Source organism: Brugia malayi, assembly GCF_000002995.4.
Source record: "Brugia malayi strain FR3 genome assembly, contig: Bm_v4_Chr4_scaffold_001, whole genome shotgun sequence".
Lineage (NCBI taxonomy): Eukaryota > Metazoa > Nematoda > Chromadorea > Rhabditida > Onchocercidae > Brugia > Brugia malayi.
The window spans coordinates 451,923-468,994 of NW_025062478.1; the positions used below are offsets into that span (position 1 = coordinate 451,923).

A 17,072-nucleotide genomic window follows, 5' to 3' on the forward strand; every position below is an offset into this window, starting at 1 on the left:
AATGATCTGCTAGAAAGTTTAAATCGATTGCTTTGCAAACTTTTGCTGAAATTACATTTCAACAAAAGCAAAAAATTATTAATAATTTATGAAATATTTCAAATTTGTGAAATAATTTTAATTTTTTTTTCTTTTTTAGTTAAAATTGACGCATTTATTGAATTTCAAAAAATTGTTAAAGTGCTAAAATTGAACAAAATAATTTGTGAAATAAAACGCTAAACGTACTGTTCGCAAGGAAATTCTTGATGAGCAGCCGAACGACAGTATCATGTGTTGATGTCAATGATATTATGTCTGCATTTGGTGATTGGACATTAAGGCTTGATGTAAAGGTAACAAATATTTATAATCATCTATCATTGTTCTAATAAAATTTCATTTTTTTATTTTTTAAAAAATTTAAAAAAAAAAAAACTGAAACTGAAGTGTATAAATTTTGATTTGAGGGGTAAATCAAATTAATAATAAGCATTTTAAAGCATAAAATCATTCAAAACTAGCATAAAATTAGATAATAATAATTAAAAATTTAAAAAAAAAAAAAAACACTTCAATATTATCTAAAAAATATTCCTAAATTCATCTCTCTTTCATATTTTCTGTTAATTTACCTCTTTTCATCTTATTTGCAATTAATTCCTGTGTTAATTAATTTTAAAAAAATGAAAAATGAAGTATTGAGGTTAATAAATCCATAAGCGAATGGTGTTATCAAATCAATTTAGCATCAACTGATTAAATTTAAATTTGTCAAAATTCTTTTTTAGTGTGTAAATGAAAGAAAGTGAAACGCTAATAATAAATGTAAAAATTCAATTTAAATACATTCCATCCATTTTCTTAAAAGCAATTTATAAATTCAGAATTTGTTTATCATTTTTTGCATTTAAATTAAAATTAATTAATGGATATTTATAGTATTTTGCATTTAAGCATAAATTTATACGCAATTTTTTCAAATGTTTTTCCACTTTTTTTTTTGCTTTAAAAATTTCAAAAGCTTTTTTATTTGTTTGTTTTTTTTCTCTGTTAATTTCTGATTATATGCAATGAGGCATCATTATTTTTATGCATAAATAACTGAAGCGTAAACAATAAGGCAAACAAATTTATCAGACTCAAAATTTTTCATATTTAGAAATTTTTTTTTTCAAATTTTTATCTGCTTTCGTAACATTTTATTAATGTATATTAATCTTAGAAGTGCATTCATCTATTTTTTTTATTCTTATCCTTAAAATATATTTCTCTCATATAACTTCAATTAATCTTTCTTAAAAGATCTTTTCAAAGTAAAACTAAAAAAAGGAAAACTTAAATTTAATATACTGAGCACTAGAGAGGAATGGTATTGAATTTATAAAAATTTTGTTTCAAAAAATGATTTAAATTTCATTCTAGCACTTTTTGATATTAATTATTCATTAATGCTCTTGTTATTATAACTTTGATTATTTGCTAAAAACTAAACAAATTTTTTTTGATTTTTTAACTTTAAATTATGTAAGCTAGAAAAACAGAAAAAAAAAAAAACGAAAACTAAAAAATGATGCATTAATTAATTTTTATAATATCTTGAGAGAAAAAAAAAGAAATCTTTTTGAAAAATAAGTGATTCTATCTTTTTTTTTTTTTTTTTTTTTTAATTTCTTAGCAACATCTTTTTCAAAAATTCATTTGAATATCATATGTAAAGTTAATGTAATTTGATGTATCGCTGGAATTATTATTTTTAAAATTTCATTTCTTTTTTTTTTTAATTTTCATCAATTTGTTGAAAAAAAAGATTTGCTCAAATAATGATTATAATCGACAAAAAGCAAGTGTTTATATAAACAAATGATAAACAATTGGAAAATAAATAAATAAATATGAATGCGAGAAATGTGAATTTTAATAAAATTTTTACTTCCTTTCTTTTTTTGCTATTTTTTTTTTTAAATTTATCATTGAAAAATAGTACACTCATATCATTCGTTCAAAAAAATATATTTGAAAAGGAAACTGCAAATTAATTAATACTTAAAAAAAAAGACTTAAAAGAGTTAATTTAAGTAAGATAGTAGCTAGAAAGAGAAGTTGAAATGAGTTAATGATGATTTAAAGAATGTAAAAATGATTGGTATAATTAGTTTTTTTTTCTTCCTTCTTTTAAAAATAAAAAAAAATAATTATTGTAATTACTAGGTGAAGTATAAGTAATATTCTTGAATAGTTCTTGAGAACTAATTTAAAAAAAAAAAAAAAAAAGAAAAAAGGAAATGCAAATATGAAAGAAATTAGAATATCTCGATATCTCAAGAAAATTTGAAAAATAAAATGAAAGAAAAAAAAAGCAAAACTAAAATTTCAAATTATCATTTTCACTTTTTTTAACCTTTAATTATCGAAACTTTTTTTTTAGAACAAAAGTTCAATTTTTTCATTAATTATCAGTCATTCATACCAAACTTCCTCCTTTTTTTTATTATTTCAATTGCAATTATATTCAATTTTTTTTTTTCAATAGCTTAATATTTAGTAATGACATTATCATAGATCCATTTAAAATTTAGTTCAAAAATTTAATAATTAATGAACAAAAAGTCAAACTTTATTTTAAAAATGATTGGTATAATTATCGGTCTTTTTTTTTTTTTTTTTTGAATGATATCATTATTAAATTATTTTACAAAAAAAGTATTTAACTATTTTAATATTTAACACTATTACTATTTTAATTAAAAAAATATTTAATATTTAACAAATTTTTCAACAAATATTAGACGATTGTTATGCTTCTTCACAATTTCAGGTTAAAAGTTAAAAATTGAAATAAAATAAATTTTTAAAAATATGCTATGATTGAGTTTTATCTCTTTTACATGCAATTAAGTTTATAAAATTTGAATGATATATGCTCAATCTTTGAAAGTCATATGTCAACTTTTGTTTGTTTATTTTTTTATTATATAGAATGGTTATTTGAAGTTTATAAGTAATATTCATAAAAAATAGTTTACTTGAAATTGAAGTGGAATTTTTTTTCTTTCTTTTTTTTTTTTTTTTTTTGTGAAATTTTCCATCCTTCTATTTTGAATTCTTTTCATTTTCACATTTTCATTCATCCAACTTTCAATATTTATTTCTATTGAAGCATACCTCCTCTAAATGTGAATAATTTATATTTTTATAAATATAAATAATACATAATTTCTTATAAATTTCATATTTTTTTCTTTTATTGCCACTTTTTTTTGCAATTTTTTACAAAAAAAAAAACACAAAATGAAACTTTAAAACAACAAAAAATATATATATATATTTTTTTTTAGAACTTTTGCTATTAAATATAAAAATGTACCATAATTTCATTTGAATAAAAAAAAAAACATTCAAAATTTTGACTTTTTAAATCCTGAAATTATTACTTGATAAAAATGAAAAGTTTTAAATTACAAATTTCATAGAAGAATTTTTTTTTTCTTTTTTTTAATAATAAATCTTATTTTGAAGTTCATTTTTGATATCAAATTTACAATTTCATCTTTCTAAAATTTTAACATTATTGATGTTTGCATTATTCTCTTTTTGTCATAAATAAACATTCATTCTATTTCCCTAGTGAATTCACTTTTTTTCCTTTTTAAGGCCAAAAATGCCAGCTTTTTGTGTCAACTTTTCAGGCTTGCAATAGTGTTTGGCCCCAGTATTTGAAAGATTTTGAATTCTAACTTGGCTACTTTAGTAAAATGCAACCCATTAATGTTGAATAATAATGAAGACAGAGTTAAAAAATAGACTTTAAAAAAAAAATGAACAATTGAAGTTTTTCTTTCTTTTTTTTAAAAAAAAAATGATTTCTCTAAGGAGAAAAGTGCAAATACATTTTAGTTTTATTCTTTGAAAAATTTTTCTTTTTATTTTTTTAATCCAACAAATATTTTAATTTTTTAAGTCAATTTAACCTAATTAATTACAATTATTTGTTTTGTGCATATTATTCATATTCATTTATCGTTCAAAATTTACACAATCAAATCGTTCAACTATGAAATTCGTTTTTTTTTTTTCGTTTAGTTCATTTAAAGTTTAAACTAACTTTTTTTTTTTTTTTTTTCAAGCTCATTAGCATAGAATGATAATTGGAATTTCTTAATGGTTGTCACTATAGTTGTTGACAAAATCTTTTCTTTCTTTCTTCTTTTTTGAACTGTAAGTGATGATAAGTTAAAAAATCAAATTCATCATTTTTTTTTTTTGTTTTTCTCCCTCTCTCTCTCTCTCTCTCTCTCTTTCCTTAGAAAAAATAAAACAAATCATTGAATATTTTCAAAGAAAAAAAAAAAGGTCTAAAATAAGCTGTTTTTATACTTCAATCTGATTTGTTTTTCTCCTTTCCCAAGAGGTTGCAGTAAATTGTTGTAAATCGATGATGCAAAAAACAACTTCAACTATTTATTTTAATCGGTCATTTAAATTTTATTAAAAAAAAAAAGAAATGAAGAAAGGAAAAAAAAAGAAAACAGAAAAGTAAACTGAAAATGAACAATTTATTCATATATTTTCTTTTACATTTTGATAATAACTAAAAAAAAAAATTAGTCTTTAAATAATCTTTGTATCAAAAAAAATAAAATTATTAACAAACGTTAAAAAAAAAAAAAACAAATAATTTTTGGGATTTTTGATATTTTCTTCTTTTAAATGTAAAAAAAAAAAATGAAATGTGGAATTTTTTTACAAATTAAAAAAAAAATCAAATATGAAATAATTAACTTTGAAAATTTTTTTAATATATCAAATATTATTAAATAATTTTTTTTGACTGCTTTTTTTCTTTTTTAGTTAATTTAATTTATTAAAATGAGAAAGCATTTTATTAAGTTCAAATAGAGTTTCATTATTTCAATAAGTGAATGCAATATGAATATTTCAAATAGAACTTTGATGCTTTTTAAAGGACAAATTCATTCATTCATTCGTTGTTTTGTTTTTGTTTTTGTTTTTTTTTTTTCTAAAAAAGAAATATTCAAATGATGTATTTAAAGTGATCTCTTCAGTATTATCAAAAGAAACAAAATGAAACAGAAAGAAAGAAGAGAGAAAGAGAGAGAGAGAGAGAGAGAAAGAGAAAGAAAAAAAATGAAAAAATTCTGGCAAAAATATTTAATATATTTTTTTATATTTAATTTAATTTTTTTTATAAGAAAATTATTCCTATGAAATTAGAGCATTTAATGATGGAAAACCCAATTCCTGTTGACTTTCTATAAAAGAAAGATGAAGAAATATTACTACCGGAAATGAATCGGTTCAAGTTTGCTACCCATCCGATACTGATTTTATAGTTTCATAATTTCAGGATTACAATATTATGAGTTGAATACATTGCAGTCCTAAAATTAGCTGATAAAATGGATTTCAGGAAGAAAAAGCAGGAAGAAGTTCTTTTTCTTAAAAGGAAAAAAACGCATTTAAATGCAATTGCCGCTTCTTTGTTCTGAACAGAACAGAGAAAAAATTTTTTTTCCCATTGTTTTGATCATAAGCAATTATGTGAATATAAATTAGATTGTAAATTCTATTGAACAAATTTTACAGAATATAAAATTAGTATTCAAGTATTAATATAAAATTAATATTCAATCAGTAACTTTGTGATAATTTTATTAAATTAAATAAATCTAATTAAAACTGAATTTAAAAGTGAATTTTAAATAAATTTTATTGGTGGAAGAATCATAGAAAAAAAAAATAGGAATAAATAATTAAAAAAAATTTAAAAAAAATGTTTTCATAAATAATTTAATTCATTTATTATATAGCATTTTAAATTTACGATAAATAATATTGATAACATAAAAGATATAATTACATTCAAAATTTTAGGTCTTTTATTCTGCTCTTTATGCGACAATATTTGTTGTTGGATTGATTGGTAATGGTTTACTGATTGGAAGTTTAGCAAAACGGAAACGAATTTCAGTTCCGAATATATTTCTCATTAATTTAGCTATTTCCGATTTGGTTAGTGCCTCGTTCATTTTTATGCATTATCTTTTAAAAAGCAAAATTGCAAAATTTTTATTTTAAAAATTTTTTATTTATTTTTTATTTTAAAAAATTTTATTTTTTTTTTTTTTTTTTTTTTTTTTAAAATTTTTTTTTTTTTTTTTTTTTTTTTTCTTTGTTTAAAAAAAAAAAAAAAAATTTTAATAATATTTACCAATATGCGAAATAATTTTCCATAATTTCTTTTACAACTATATAAAATGATTTTGCTAATTTCCACAACAATTATAAAATTATTTCGATAAGTAATTTTAACATTTTTTTTATTGAAATGCAAAATAATTTTAAGTAACTTTTTTACAGGAATGTAAAATAAGTTTGATAATTCTTGTAAGCTTTAGAAGTTCGTTTTTTTATGTACAATATTTGATATAAACTTGATATTTTTTTATTGCAAAAAAAAAAAAAAAAAACTTATAAATTCTTGCTAAAATGATTTGAAAAGTTTAGTGTAATTTTTATTTATTAAAAATAATTTTTTTTTTTCGACAAAGATTTAATAAGAATTTGTCAAATTTTTAATGTTATAAAAAATCTTTTCCTCTCTTCTTTTTCATTAAATTTCATTAAGTATTGCTTTTTTTTTTCGTTTTTTGATCTACTAAAATGAAGTTTTAATTCTTTTCATCGAAGTTATTGATTTATTTTTCTCCTTCTTTTATTATCTAAGTCATATTTTATATTTTAATAAAATTTGACAATTGTGACATTAAGAGAAGGCGCAAAATGCATGGCGCATTTTGGCATTGACAACAACAGCCAGGAATAGTTAAGTATTCAATTTAAAGAATTCTCAATATCTCTATCACTATGCAAAAGGAGCAAGTGGCACTTGTTGAAATCAATAAAATTTAATAGAAAATAGATTGGCTATTTCAATGATTTTGAGTACATTTGAGTTACTAAATAAGGAATTGATGTCATTTTCAATGATTATTTAAAATGTTGTTGATCAGATGAAATTTTTAAAAAAAAAAAAGAAAAAAGATTGTCAAAGGGATATGTGATAATTTATCATTGAAAAAAGAATCAACGATTAATCAATGATAATCAAAAAATATAAATTTTTATGTATTTTTTTTTTTTTTTTTGGATAAAAAAAAACACTTCAAAAAAAGATGCCGATAATATGAAATTTGAGGAATAGGAAAATATTAAGAAAATAAATTGACTGAAAGTTTTTTCAGAAATCTTTTTTTTTTCGTTTTTCCGTTTTTCCATTTTTTTTTTTTTTTTGACAGTGAAAGAAAAGAAATGAAAAGTCTACCGAAAGAGTTTTTTTTTTCTCATCAAGTCAATAGCAAAATATAAAAGTTATTGAAAAAAACTTTCACAAATGTTACTTTCATCCTTAATTTTTTCTTTCGCTTTAAAAAAAAAACATAAAAGTGTAATGTGATATGTTATCATTTTCAATGATTTTTAGAAATTTTTAATTTATCAGAAATTTTTTTCCAACAAAAATTTTTTCGCAATTTCTTGATTTGATGTATTATTCTTAAATATGAAATGATTGAATTAATACTTTCAATTTAGGCATGATTTTATTGTTACTTTTAAATTTGAAATTATTCACTTCCAATAATTTAATTTTTAATAATGAATAAATCATTTGAAATGAATACTTGCGCAATTCTGATCTAATTTAAAAGTGATTTAGATGATACATTTATTTCGAATCAAAACAAATGTGACAGTGCAATATGTCATTCAATTACTTTTTCAAATTAAGTTAGAGTAAAATTTAAAATGATAACTGACGCAAAAAAATATTTTCTTCTCATTGCTTTAAGTAATTTTTTAAAAAGTAAATGCCATTTTTCTAAAATGAAAAAGAATTGCTTTTCTTTTACCAAACAAATTTACCACTCAATTATTATGCTAATTAGTATATAACATTAAAAAGCAAAGTAATATTAGCAAAGTTTCTCACAGAGTAATAACAGAGTAATGTTTTCCATTTCAATTTTTTAAATTTAAAAAAAAAAAAAGAAAGTTTAAAAAATTTTTTAATGTAATTAAAATTATTCATAGTTGAGAAATTAATTCAAAAGAAAAATAGAAAATTTTTTTTTATTTTGAAATATAATAAAAAATGCAACAAATTGAATTGCTTTATTAAATATTACTTTACCTGTTCTATTTATAAATTTATAATCAAAAAAAAAAAAAAAAAAATGAAAAGAAAAAAGAATTTTATATTTTCCATAACTCGTCAAAATTATTTTTCTTAATTAGTATTTAGCTTATTATGTAATGCTAAACTGTTATTTAATAAAATTAGCTAAAATTAAAGGTCCTAAAATCTCTTTCGCACTAATTGTTAAAATATGAACGTAATTTAGAAGTTAGAAACTATCAAAATTTCAGTATTACTTATAAAAAATTAAACCACTAATTATTTCTAATGTAAATTAAAAGAGTGAAATATTAGCATAATTTTTTGTTTTATAAATCTAAGCAATTACTGAATGGCTTATTAATTTAATCAACTATGTCGTTTCATTTCATTAATTATTTAACTGGTCAATTATGCATCGATATTTATTACGCCATTACTTAGTTCCGGAACACCGGAATACATTTCCGCATTTGTTTCCGTTTTTGCTATGTTGCACTTTGTATATTTAGAAAGTACTTTTTCTTTCGATATTTTATATAATTATTAGAATTTCATATGCAAATAGTAGAACTGATAATCTGATACTTAAACGACGATTTTTTGGTAAAATTATTGTGAAAACTATGAAAAAGTTTGAATAAAAATTGAGCTTTAAGTCTGCCTTAATTATCAAACATATTCTAATGAAATTGGAATAATTTAAATTTTTGACAAAGTTTTTTTTGCAGTTTAAAATATTGAATCATTATGGATAATTAGCTGCTAAAAGATACTATAAAAAAATATTTTCAATAATTCAGTAACTTATAGCAAATTTTATTTTAGTGTAAACTTCAAACAAAATAAAAAAAATTAAAAAACAGATTTGATTGATTGCTATTTAGTTATTGAAGTGTGAAAGTTATTTTGTCCAACTGTTTGCTCAATTTTTAATAATAGAAATAAATTTGTTATAAATTATTGAAAAGAAAAAAAAAATTTCAAGTAATTATGATTACTGTCTTTAGCTATGAGTAAGCATATATCAAATATAACTGATAAAGTTTGATCAAAATGAAGCAATAAGGAAGTGATAAGATTGATAAAAGAAAGGTGTGGGATGGTGATAAGATTGATAAAAGAACGGTGTGGGATGGTGATAAGATTGATAAAAGAACGGTGTTGGATGGTGATAAGATTGATAAAAGAACGGTGTTGGATGGTGATAAGATTGATAAAAGAACGGTGTTGGATGGTGATAAGATTGATAAAAGAACGGTGTTGGATGGCGATAAGATTGATAAAAGAACGGTGCGGGATGGTGATAAGATTGATAAAAGAACGGTGTTGGATGGTGATAAGATTGATAAAAGAACGGTGTTGGATGGTAATAAGATTGATAAAAGAACGGTGTGGGATGGTGATAAGATTGATAAAAGAACGGTGTGGGATGGTGATAAGATTGATAAAAGAACGGTGTTGGATGGTGATAAGATTGATAAAAGAACGGTGTTGGATGGTAATAAGATTGATAAAAGAACGGTGTGGGATGGTGATAAGATTGATAAAAGAACGGTGCGGGATGGTGATAAGATTGATAAAAGAACGGTGTTGGATGGCGATAAGATTGATAAAAGAACGGTGTTGGATGGTGATAAGATTGATAAAAGAACGGTGTTGGATGGTGATAAGATTGATAAAAGAACGGTGCGGGATGAATGTGATCAAAAATGAAAAACTTTGTGATAATTTTCACTTATTGATTATTATTATTGTTTTTATTATTAATATTAAATTGCAGTAATTATAATTCGAAATAAATAAATCAAATGATAACACTAATCTTTGAGCTAAAATTCATTGACTTTACATATTTTCAAAGAAATTTTTTATTGAATATAAGATATAAAAGAAATCTTTCCATTCTCAAAAAGAGGAAATGCTTCTGAATTTTTAATGATTAATTTTATTTGAAAATTTAATGCTAACTTTACATATTTTTTTCCTCATATTATTTTCCCCAATGGAGTAATCATATTTGCTTAAACAATATGACAACAATTGATTATGACTGATAATGATGATAACACGAAACTTTTAAGTTATCCTAATAAATGTAGAATTGATGAATTGTCCCTTCTTTTTTTTTTCCTTTTCTTTTTTAAATTTTGTTTAGAGAAATATCCTTTAACTTTTCAAACTAAAATAATTGTTAAATTTTTGCATGACATTAAATAATTTTGAACATTTGCAAGAATTTCAAATATATATGAAATATTAAAAATAGTAAAAAGTTATTTACGACTGTCAAATTTTCAATTCAGAATGTTTATGTTTAGTTATTATTGCTTGAATATCAGATCATAGTACTAAATTAGAGGAAAACAATGGAACAAGTTTAAATGCTGAAGTTTATAAAATTTTAATAATGAAACAAGTCTAAAAATATTGCTAACCAGAATTCCATGTAGTCTAAACTGTTAGTAACTTAACTTCAAATTACTAATAGTAAGTTTATTTGTAGTTAAGTAATAAATAAATTCAATGCAGAAATTAATTTAATTAGTAGCAAAACATTTGACTAAGTTTCAGAACTATCGTACCTTAATTCGTAAATTTTTTATCTTTTTTGAAAATTTAATATAAAAGGAAAATGCCGCAGTTCGATTTACAAAAAAAAAAAAAAAGGAAAAAGAGCAACTGATCAGCTAATTTTTTTTTTTAATTTTTGTTAGCATGATATTATTACTGAGTGCAAAAGTAAAAGTCTATGTGTTGCGTGAGTAGAAAACGTGTGCTTATGACGTACGTAATATATGATATCTATACATATATATATGTGCTTTTTTCAGAATGCAATCTATTAAGTAAATTAAATAAATTGTTATTTTCTATTAACAATTATTGATGAAATTAAATTCCATATACATATTTAAATTGGTTCAGAAACAAACATGTATTTATGTATTTAATTAAACAAACATGTATTTCTGTATTTAATTACTTTTATTTACAGTTATTATGTATAACAGCTCTACCAATAACGCCAGTGTTAGCATTCGTGAAACGTTGGTTGTTTGGTTCATTGTTATGCAAATTAGTTCCATTATGCCAAGGAATTTCGGGCAAGTTATTTTGCAATTTTTTTTTTGCTTATTATTTTTGCAATTCTAGGAAAAAAAAAAAGCAATACAAAATTTTCCAAATTTTACTGAACGTACGTGAAATTGAACGTAGAAGTTACGTAGAAATTAAGCAAATAAACATTGATATTGCATTATTTAAAGTATCATTTCATTAGGATAAAAGTAAATTTTTAAATTCTTACTTAATTTCAAAATTTTAACTTTTAACTACTAGTAAAAGCAAGCATTTTTTTCAATGAATAAAAAAATTTCAGTTTTAATTTCAAGTTATTGCTTATGTTTTATTGCGGTTGATCGATACCGAAGTATTGTGATGCCAACTCGAGAACCGTGGACAACATATCATGCTTATTCATTAATGGCCATTTCTTGGCTTACTTCAGCCACTGTCTCATCACCGCTTTTTGTTACTCAACGATTACAACCATTAGCGCTTGAAAATACAACACTTTGTGGTTATGTAAGTTAAATTAAGTGTAATTTTAAACAAACAAAAAAAAAATATATATATATAAATTCTTAAAAAGTTTCACTTTTCATTAAAAATACAATTTTTTATCATTTGTAATTGATTAATTTAAATAATACTTTAAAAATTAATTTAAATAATAAACTGGATATTAAAAAAAGAGAAATAAATAAAAATTTGTAAATAAAAGATAGCTTTATGTTATATTTTATTTCGGGCAATTTAATCAATTTGATCTGCGAATTTTCGAGAAAATAAATAAATAAATTGACATCATTTGCCATTTTTTTTTCTTTTTTTGTTGATTAGATCTATTTTTAGAAAGAAACTTAGAAAATTGCTCAATTTCCCAAACATATTGATTTTCAATAACTCAATTTGTAATTTTATTAAATGTTTGTTCAAATTTTATTTATTAAATGTATTAAATGTTTGTTCAAATTTTGTAAATGATAGCCTTTAATTTGTAACTATTCAAATACGCTGATAACAACTGATAACAGAAATCAAATTAAAGCGTAAAATTTTTTCTTCATAAATTCATCGGTATATATATATCTTTTTGGATATTCTTACAATATTAGCAATTTATAATCTTTTTTTGCAATATCTATAATTAGATAAAATCATTGTCAGTCTTTGTATTATCTGTTATCAAAGTTTATCACTCATTAAATCATACATTAAATTAAATAATTCATTGAATTACATAAAATAGAGCGAAATAATCTAAAAATTTAATCATTATTTAGATGAATGTAATTTATTTATTGCTTACAACAATCTGCAAAAGAAATAAAAAAAAATTTTTTTTTAAAGAATTCAAAAAATTGAACAAATTTTTTTTTTGGTTTATAGTTTTGTGGTGAATATAATTGGCCAGCAGATAATCGTATTAAATTATTTTATGGTTCTATGTTACTTATTTGTCAATACCTCATTCCAGTAACTATTATGACATTTTGCTACTGGAAAATTTTACAAAAGGTTTAGTTTTCGTGTTTAAATTTCATTTATTTTAAAAAATTATCTAAATTAAAATCGTTATTTGCAATTTTACTATCACTTTTAATCAATTTCAGATGTTCATTTTTTATTCGCTATATATTATTTTGTTTACTTGTTTGTTTATTTTTTTCAATATTTATTTTGAATGACATAATGTAGCAGATAAATTGTTAATTTCATTTTTTTTTTATTTTTTTTTTTCAAATAAATTTTTAAATTGTTATAATTTTTATTGGCTGATCTTCTTAGGTTCGTGCTGATTGGATTGTGGCCCAGCATTCGATGCTAACTGCAGCCCAGCAGGCTCAAACAGCTGTTCGAAAACGACGGGTAATGTATGTACTCATATTAATGGTTGTTGTATTCATGGCATCTTGGCTTCCCTTAACAATTGTTAATATTTTCCGTGATTTTGGAATAGGTAATTTCTTCTTTTTTTTTTTTTTTAATTAACCTTAATAATTAATTTGATTAATTAGCTAACAGATTTTGTAATTCTCTTTTTTTCCTTTTTTTTTTTGATAATTAAAATTAGATTAGATGAAAAATTTTTTAACTAATGCATGAAATAATTATCAGCTGTAAACATTTGTAATTTGCAAAGTAATCGAAAAACGAAGGAAAAAATTAAAAATTCAAGAAATTAAAATTTATTATAATCAGTATAAATTCATTAACTATTCCATTTCAATCATTTTAAATTAAATTTTCAAAATACAAATAAAAAGGAGTGCTATGATCTTGTTTCAAATTTCTTTTTAAAATGATTTCTAAAATAATTACTTGAAAACAAAAAAATGAAACTAAAGCATTTGAGAATAATAATGGAAAATTATTTCGAAATTATTTTTACACCTTTTTAACATTTTTATAAATAAGAAAAAAAAAAAGAAGACAAAGCATGGAAAAAATTTTTCTCATCGCTTCTTTATTTTTATTTTGATAAAAGTTTCTTTCTTTTCTCAAAAAATATAAATCATAAAACAAAAACGAAGAGTTTTGATTTCTTTTAACTTTTCAAATTTTTTTTTAAAAAAATGATTTCTAAAATAAATGCTAGAAAAAATAAGCGAATTTATTGATTGATTTAAATTTAAATATGTAAAATTATTGCAGAAGCATTTTTGGATATACAAATGTACTTCAAATTGCTCAATGTTCATGCAATAGCAATGACTTCCATTGTTTGGAATCCATTATTATACTTTTGGATGAGTAAGGTTAGATTTTTGATTTTTTAAAAAAAAAAACAAAAAAAAAAAAAAATCAAAGAAACGAGAAAAGAAAATCTTAAAATTCCTTTTTTCAAATTACTTACACTTCATTCTTCTTTCCCTCTCAAAATAGATCTTTTTTTTATTGACAAAAAAAGAAAAGAACGAAGAGAAAATTGATGAAAAATTCAAAAATAAAATTTAAAAATTGGTATTTATTAATAAAAAAAAAAAGTAGGCAAAAGATTAGTTTAATGATAGTAAAATTTAATTTTTGAGGTCTTATATACGGTATGGGAAGAGTAATACGATATTCATTCAGTCAACCAATTGGAACTATTCCTCATTTATATGAAAAAGAAATGAATAATATTTATTTTTGTTTACAAACAATTTATGCTATATGATTAAAATAAAAAAAAAGAAAAGAAAGAAAAATTAATAAAGAAAAAAAAAGGAAGAAAGTTAATCAATTTTTTTTTCCATTTTTCTTAATTTATATTTCCTTCATTCCTTCCTTCCTTTTTTTTCGTATTCATTTATTTTTATTTGTCCGTTATTGTTTTTTTTTTTTTTTTTAAACTATTAAATGATCAATTTATGATATAAGCTATTAAAAAAAATAATACAAATAAGTTTAAGTTAATTTTTTTAAATGAAATTATTTCTTACTTTCTTCCTATTATCATCGTCTCTTCCTCTCTCTTTTTTTTTCTTAATCTTATTTTCATTTTAATCATTTTAATTGCTTATTTCATTCTCATCTTTTTTTTTTTTTTGCTTCGTATGTATTTTTAATTTTGATTCGTATAAATGTTTTTTGTTTTTGCTTGCTTAAATCATTAAATTTTTTATTTTTTAATTCTTCAAATTATTTGTGAAAAAAAAATCAGTTTTATTTATTAATATATATTTTAATTTTTATGATCTAATAAAAATTTTTTTTTTTTTGATTTTTAAAATATTTTAATTTTTATGATTTAATAAAATGAAAGAAAAAAAAAGATTGGTTCTTTTAATTTCTATTTACATTTTTTAAATTATTATTTTTTAATTATTATGGAAAACGAATTGTTCCAAACGATTTGCAGCGTCATCGGCAAGCATTTAAGGAGGATATGATCGGTGCAGGTAATAATTATCGGCGAAACAACGATGTGAGATTGACAAAGCGTTTCGTTGTGACAAAAACGCCACAACCTGGCAATCTTTTATATAATCAAAATCATAGGCATTACAGGTATTTTTGTTTCTTTGTTTTCTTTTTTTATTTACTTTTTTTTTTGCATATTTAAAAATGAAAAGATAACATTGTTGAGAGTTGTTATAATGTAATAATAATCTAAATGAAATACTGAAAAAGAAATTTATACATTTTCAAAAAAAATATTTAATTTCTTTAAAGCTATTAACAATTGCAGCAGAATTTCTTTAATTTAAATACTCCTAAATGATTTGAAAAGTAAGAATAAAAAACAAAAAAAACAAAAAAAAAAAAACAAAAAGCAAAAATGCGCTTTCTCATATATCTTTAGATACTTGAAGCAACAATTTTCACTTCATGGTTAGAAGATATGTAAATCGATGATGGCTTAAGAAGAAGCTAAAAAAAGAAGCATTCAAAAATGAATTTCCAAAATTTGATAAATTTCACTATAATATTTCACTTGTAAATTTACGAAAGAAAAAAATAAAAGGAAGGACAAAGAAAAAAAAAAGGAAATCATCACAAAATTTTTATTGTCATTTTAATTTCTAATTTTAAAATTGAAAAGCATTCACAACAATAGAAAGAGAAAGAGAGAGAGGGAGAGAGAGAGAAAAGAAAAATGAACTCTTCATTTAGTTAATAGTGGATTAACCATTTCAAGTTAACATTTTAAAAAGCCAACAATTTAATATTTAATGATAATCGCTGTTTGCACTTTATCGCATTTGCCATTTCAACAAATTCTATTACTCAGCCATTTTACATTAATTTGCAACAACAATTCGAAACAATGCAAATTCACTACAATTGTATCTCAAATAGACTAATTCAATTATTTCCTTCAGTTAAACGCTCTTTCAAGAAAAATCTATCTCATCCAACTCTTTGAATAGATCTCTCTCTTAAGTTCAATTTAAAAATAAAAAAAAAAAAAGAGAGACAGTGTTAAATATATCTATAAGTTCAATTAAACTTGAAAAAATTATTAGTTAAAATTTTTCTTTTTTTACTTTTTACTTGTTAATTAGTAACATATAAAAAATATCTCAGGAAATTTAACAAAATATGCTCAAAATTTTCAAATTAATTTTGAATTAATTTTTGCAAAATTTTTTGAAGCAACAATTCCTATTGATTGCTTTTAATCATTTTTTTTTTTTGTTTTGTTTTAATTTCTATTAACATTTAAGCTTTGCTAAAATTAACTGCTAATTAACAATTAGCATCCTGAACATTCATTTAATTTTGAAAAAAAAAAAAAAAAAAAAACAAAACAAAAACAAAAAGAAAATGAAACACTTCAGAATATGCCAATTTCAGACGCGGTACATTGACTGATCCGACATGTATCACTGCTGAAAGAGCTTTTGCGCAAATACATGCTAATTGCTTCCTTTTGGTACCATTATTACCGCTTTATCAAGCATCATTGAACCAGAAAATGCAATTAACGACGCGCATAAGTCGGCCAGATTAATACTAAACAAAAAAAAAAAAAAAAATAAGCTAATGTAGGCCTCAAATTATGGACAATTAATGAGAGGACAAAAAAAAAAGAGCCTGGAAGTCTAAAAGAGACTTCTTAATTGGAGCATGTCAAAAAAAAAAAAGCATTTTATAATAAGATCTTAAATATGCTCAATTTTATTAAATCTTTTTTTTGACCACTCAAATTTTGTTGTTTATTTATTTGCATTGCCTTGAAATAAATGAAGAAAATATAATTGAAATAAAGTTGTTTTTTCGTTTTTTTTCTATTTGATGTTCAAAACGTTTGATATAAAAATGAATAGCACATCCAAAAAATTGCATCCATCTATGGCATTAACAAGTTATTTATTTATTTTTTTCACATGAAATTTAGCAG

The 17,072-nt window shown here is 21.8% G+C and overlaps 2 protein-coding genes across 2 annotated transcripts; both read left to right on the forward strand.

The window, feature by feature from the left end:
- Positions 1-248: 248 nt before the first annotated feature.
- On the forward strand, positions 249-9,892 carry Bm18147 (Uncharacterized protein; the record flags this gene model as incomplete). The annotated part of the gene is made up of 3 exons (XM_043081180.1): positions 249-335; positions 5,875-6,012; positions 9,272-9,892. 3 exons carry the CDS (start codon positions 249-251, stop codon positions 9,890-9,892), a joined length of 846 nt encoding a protein of 281 aa, XP_042937114.1.
- A 1,725-nt stretch (positions 9,893-11,617) lies between these two features.
- On the forward strand, positions 11,618-16,682 carry Bma-npr-13 (Uncharacterized protein; the record flags this gene model as incomplete). The annotated part of the gene is made up of 6 exons (XM_043081181.1): positions 11,618-11,764; positions 12,632-12,760; positions 13,031-13,202; positions 13,898-14,001; positions 15,087-15,235; positions 16,526-16,682. 6 exons carry the CDS (start codon positions 11,618-11,620, stop codon positions 16,680-16,682), a joined length of 858 nt encoding a protein of 285 aa, XP_042937115.1.
- Between the last annotated feature and the right edge of the window lie 390 nt (positions 16,683-17,072).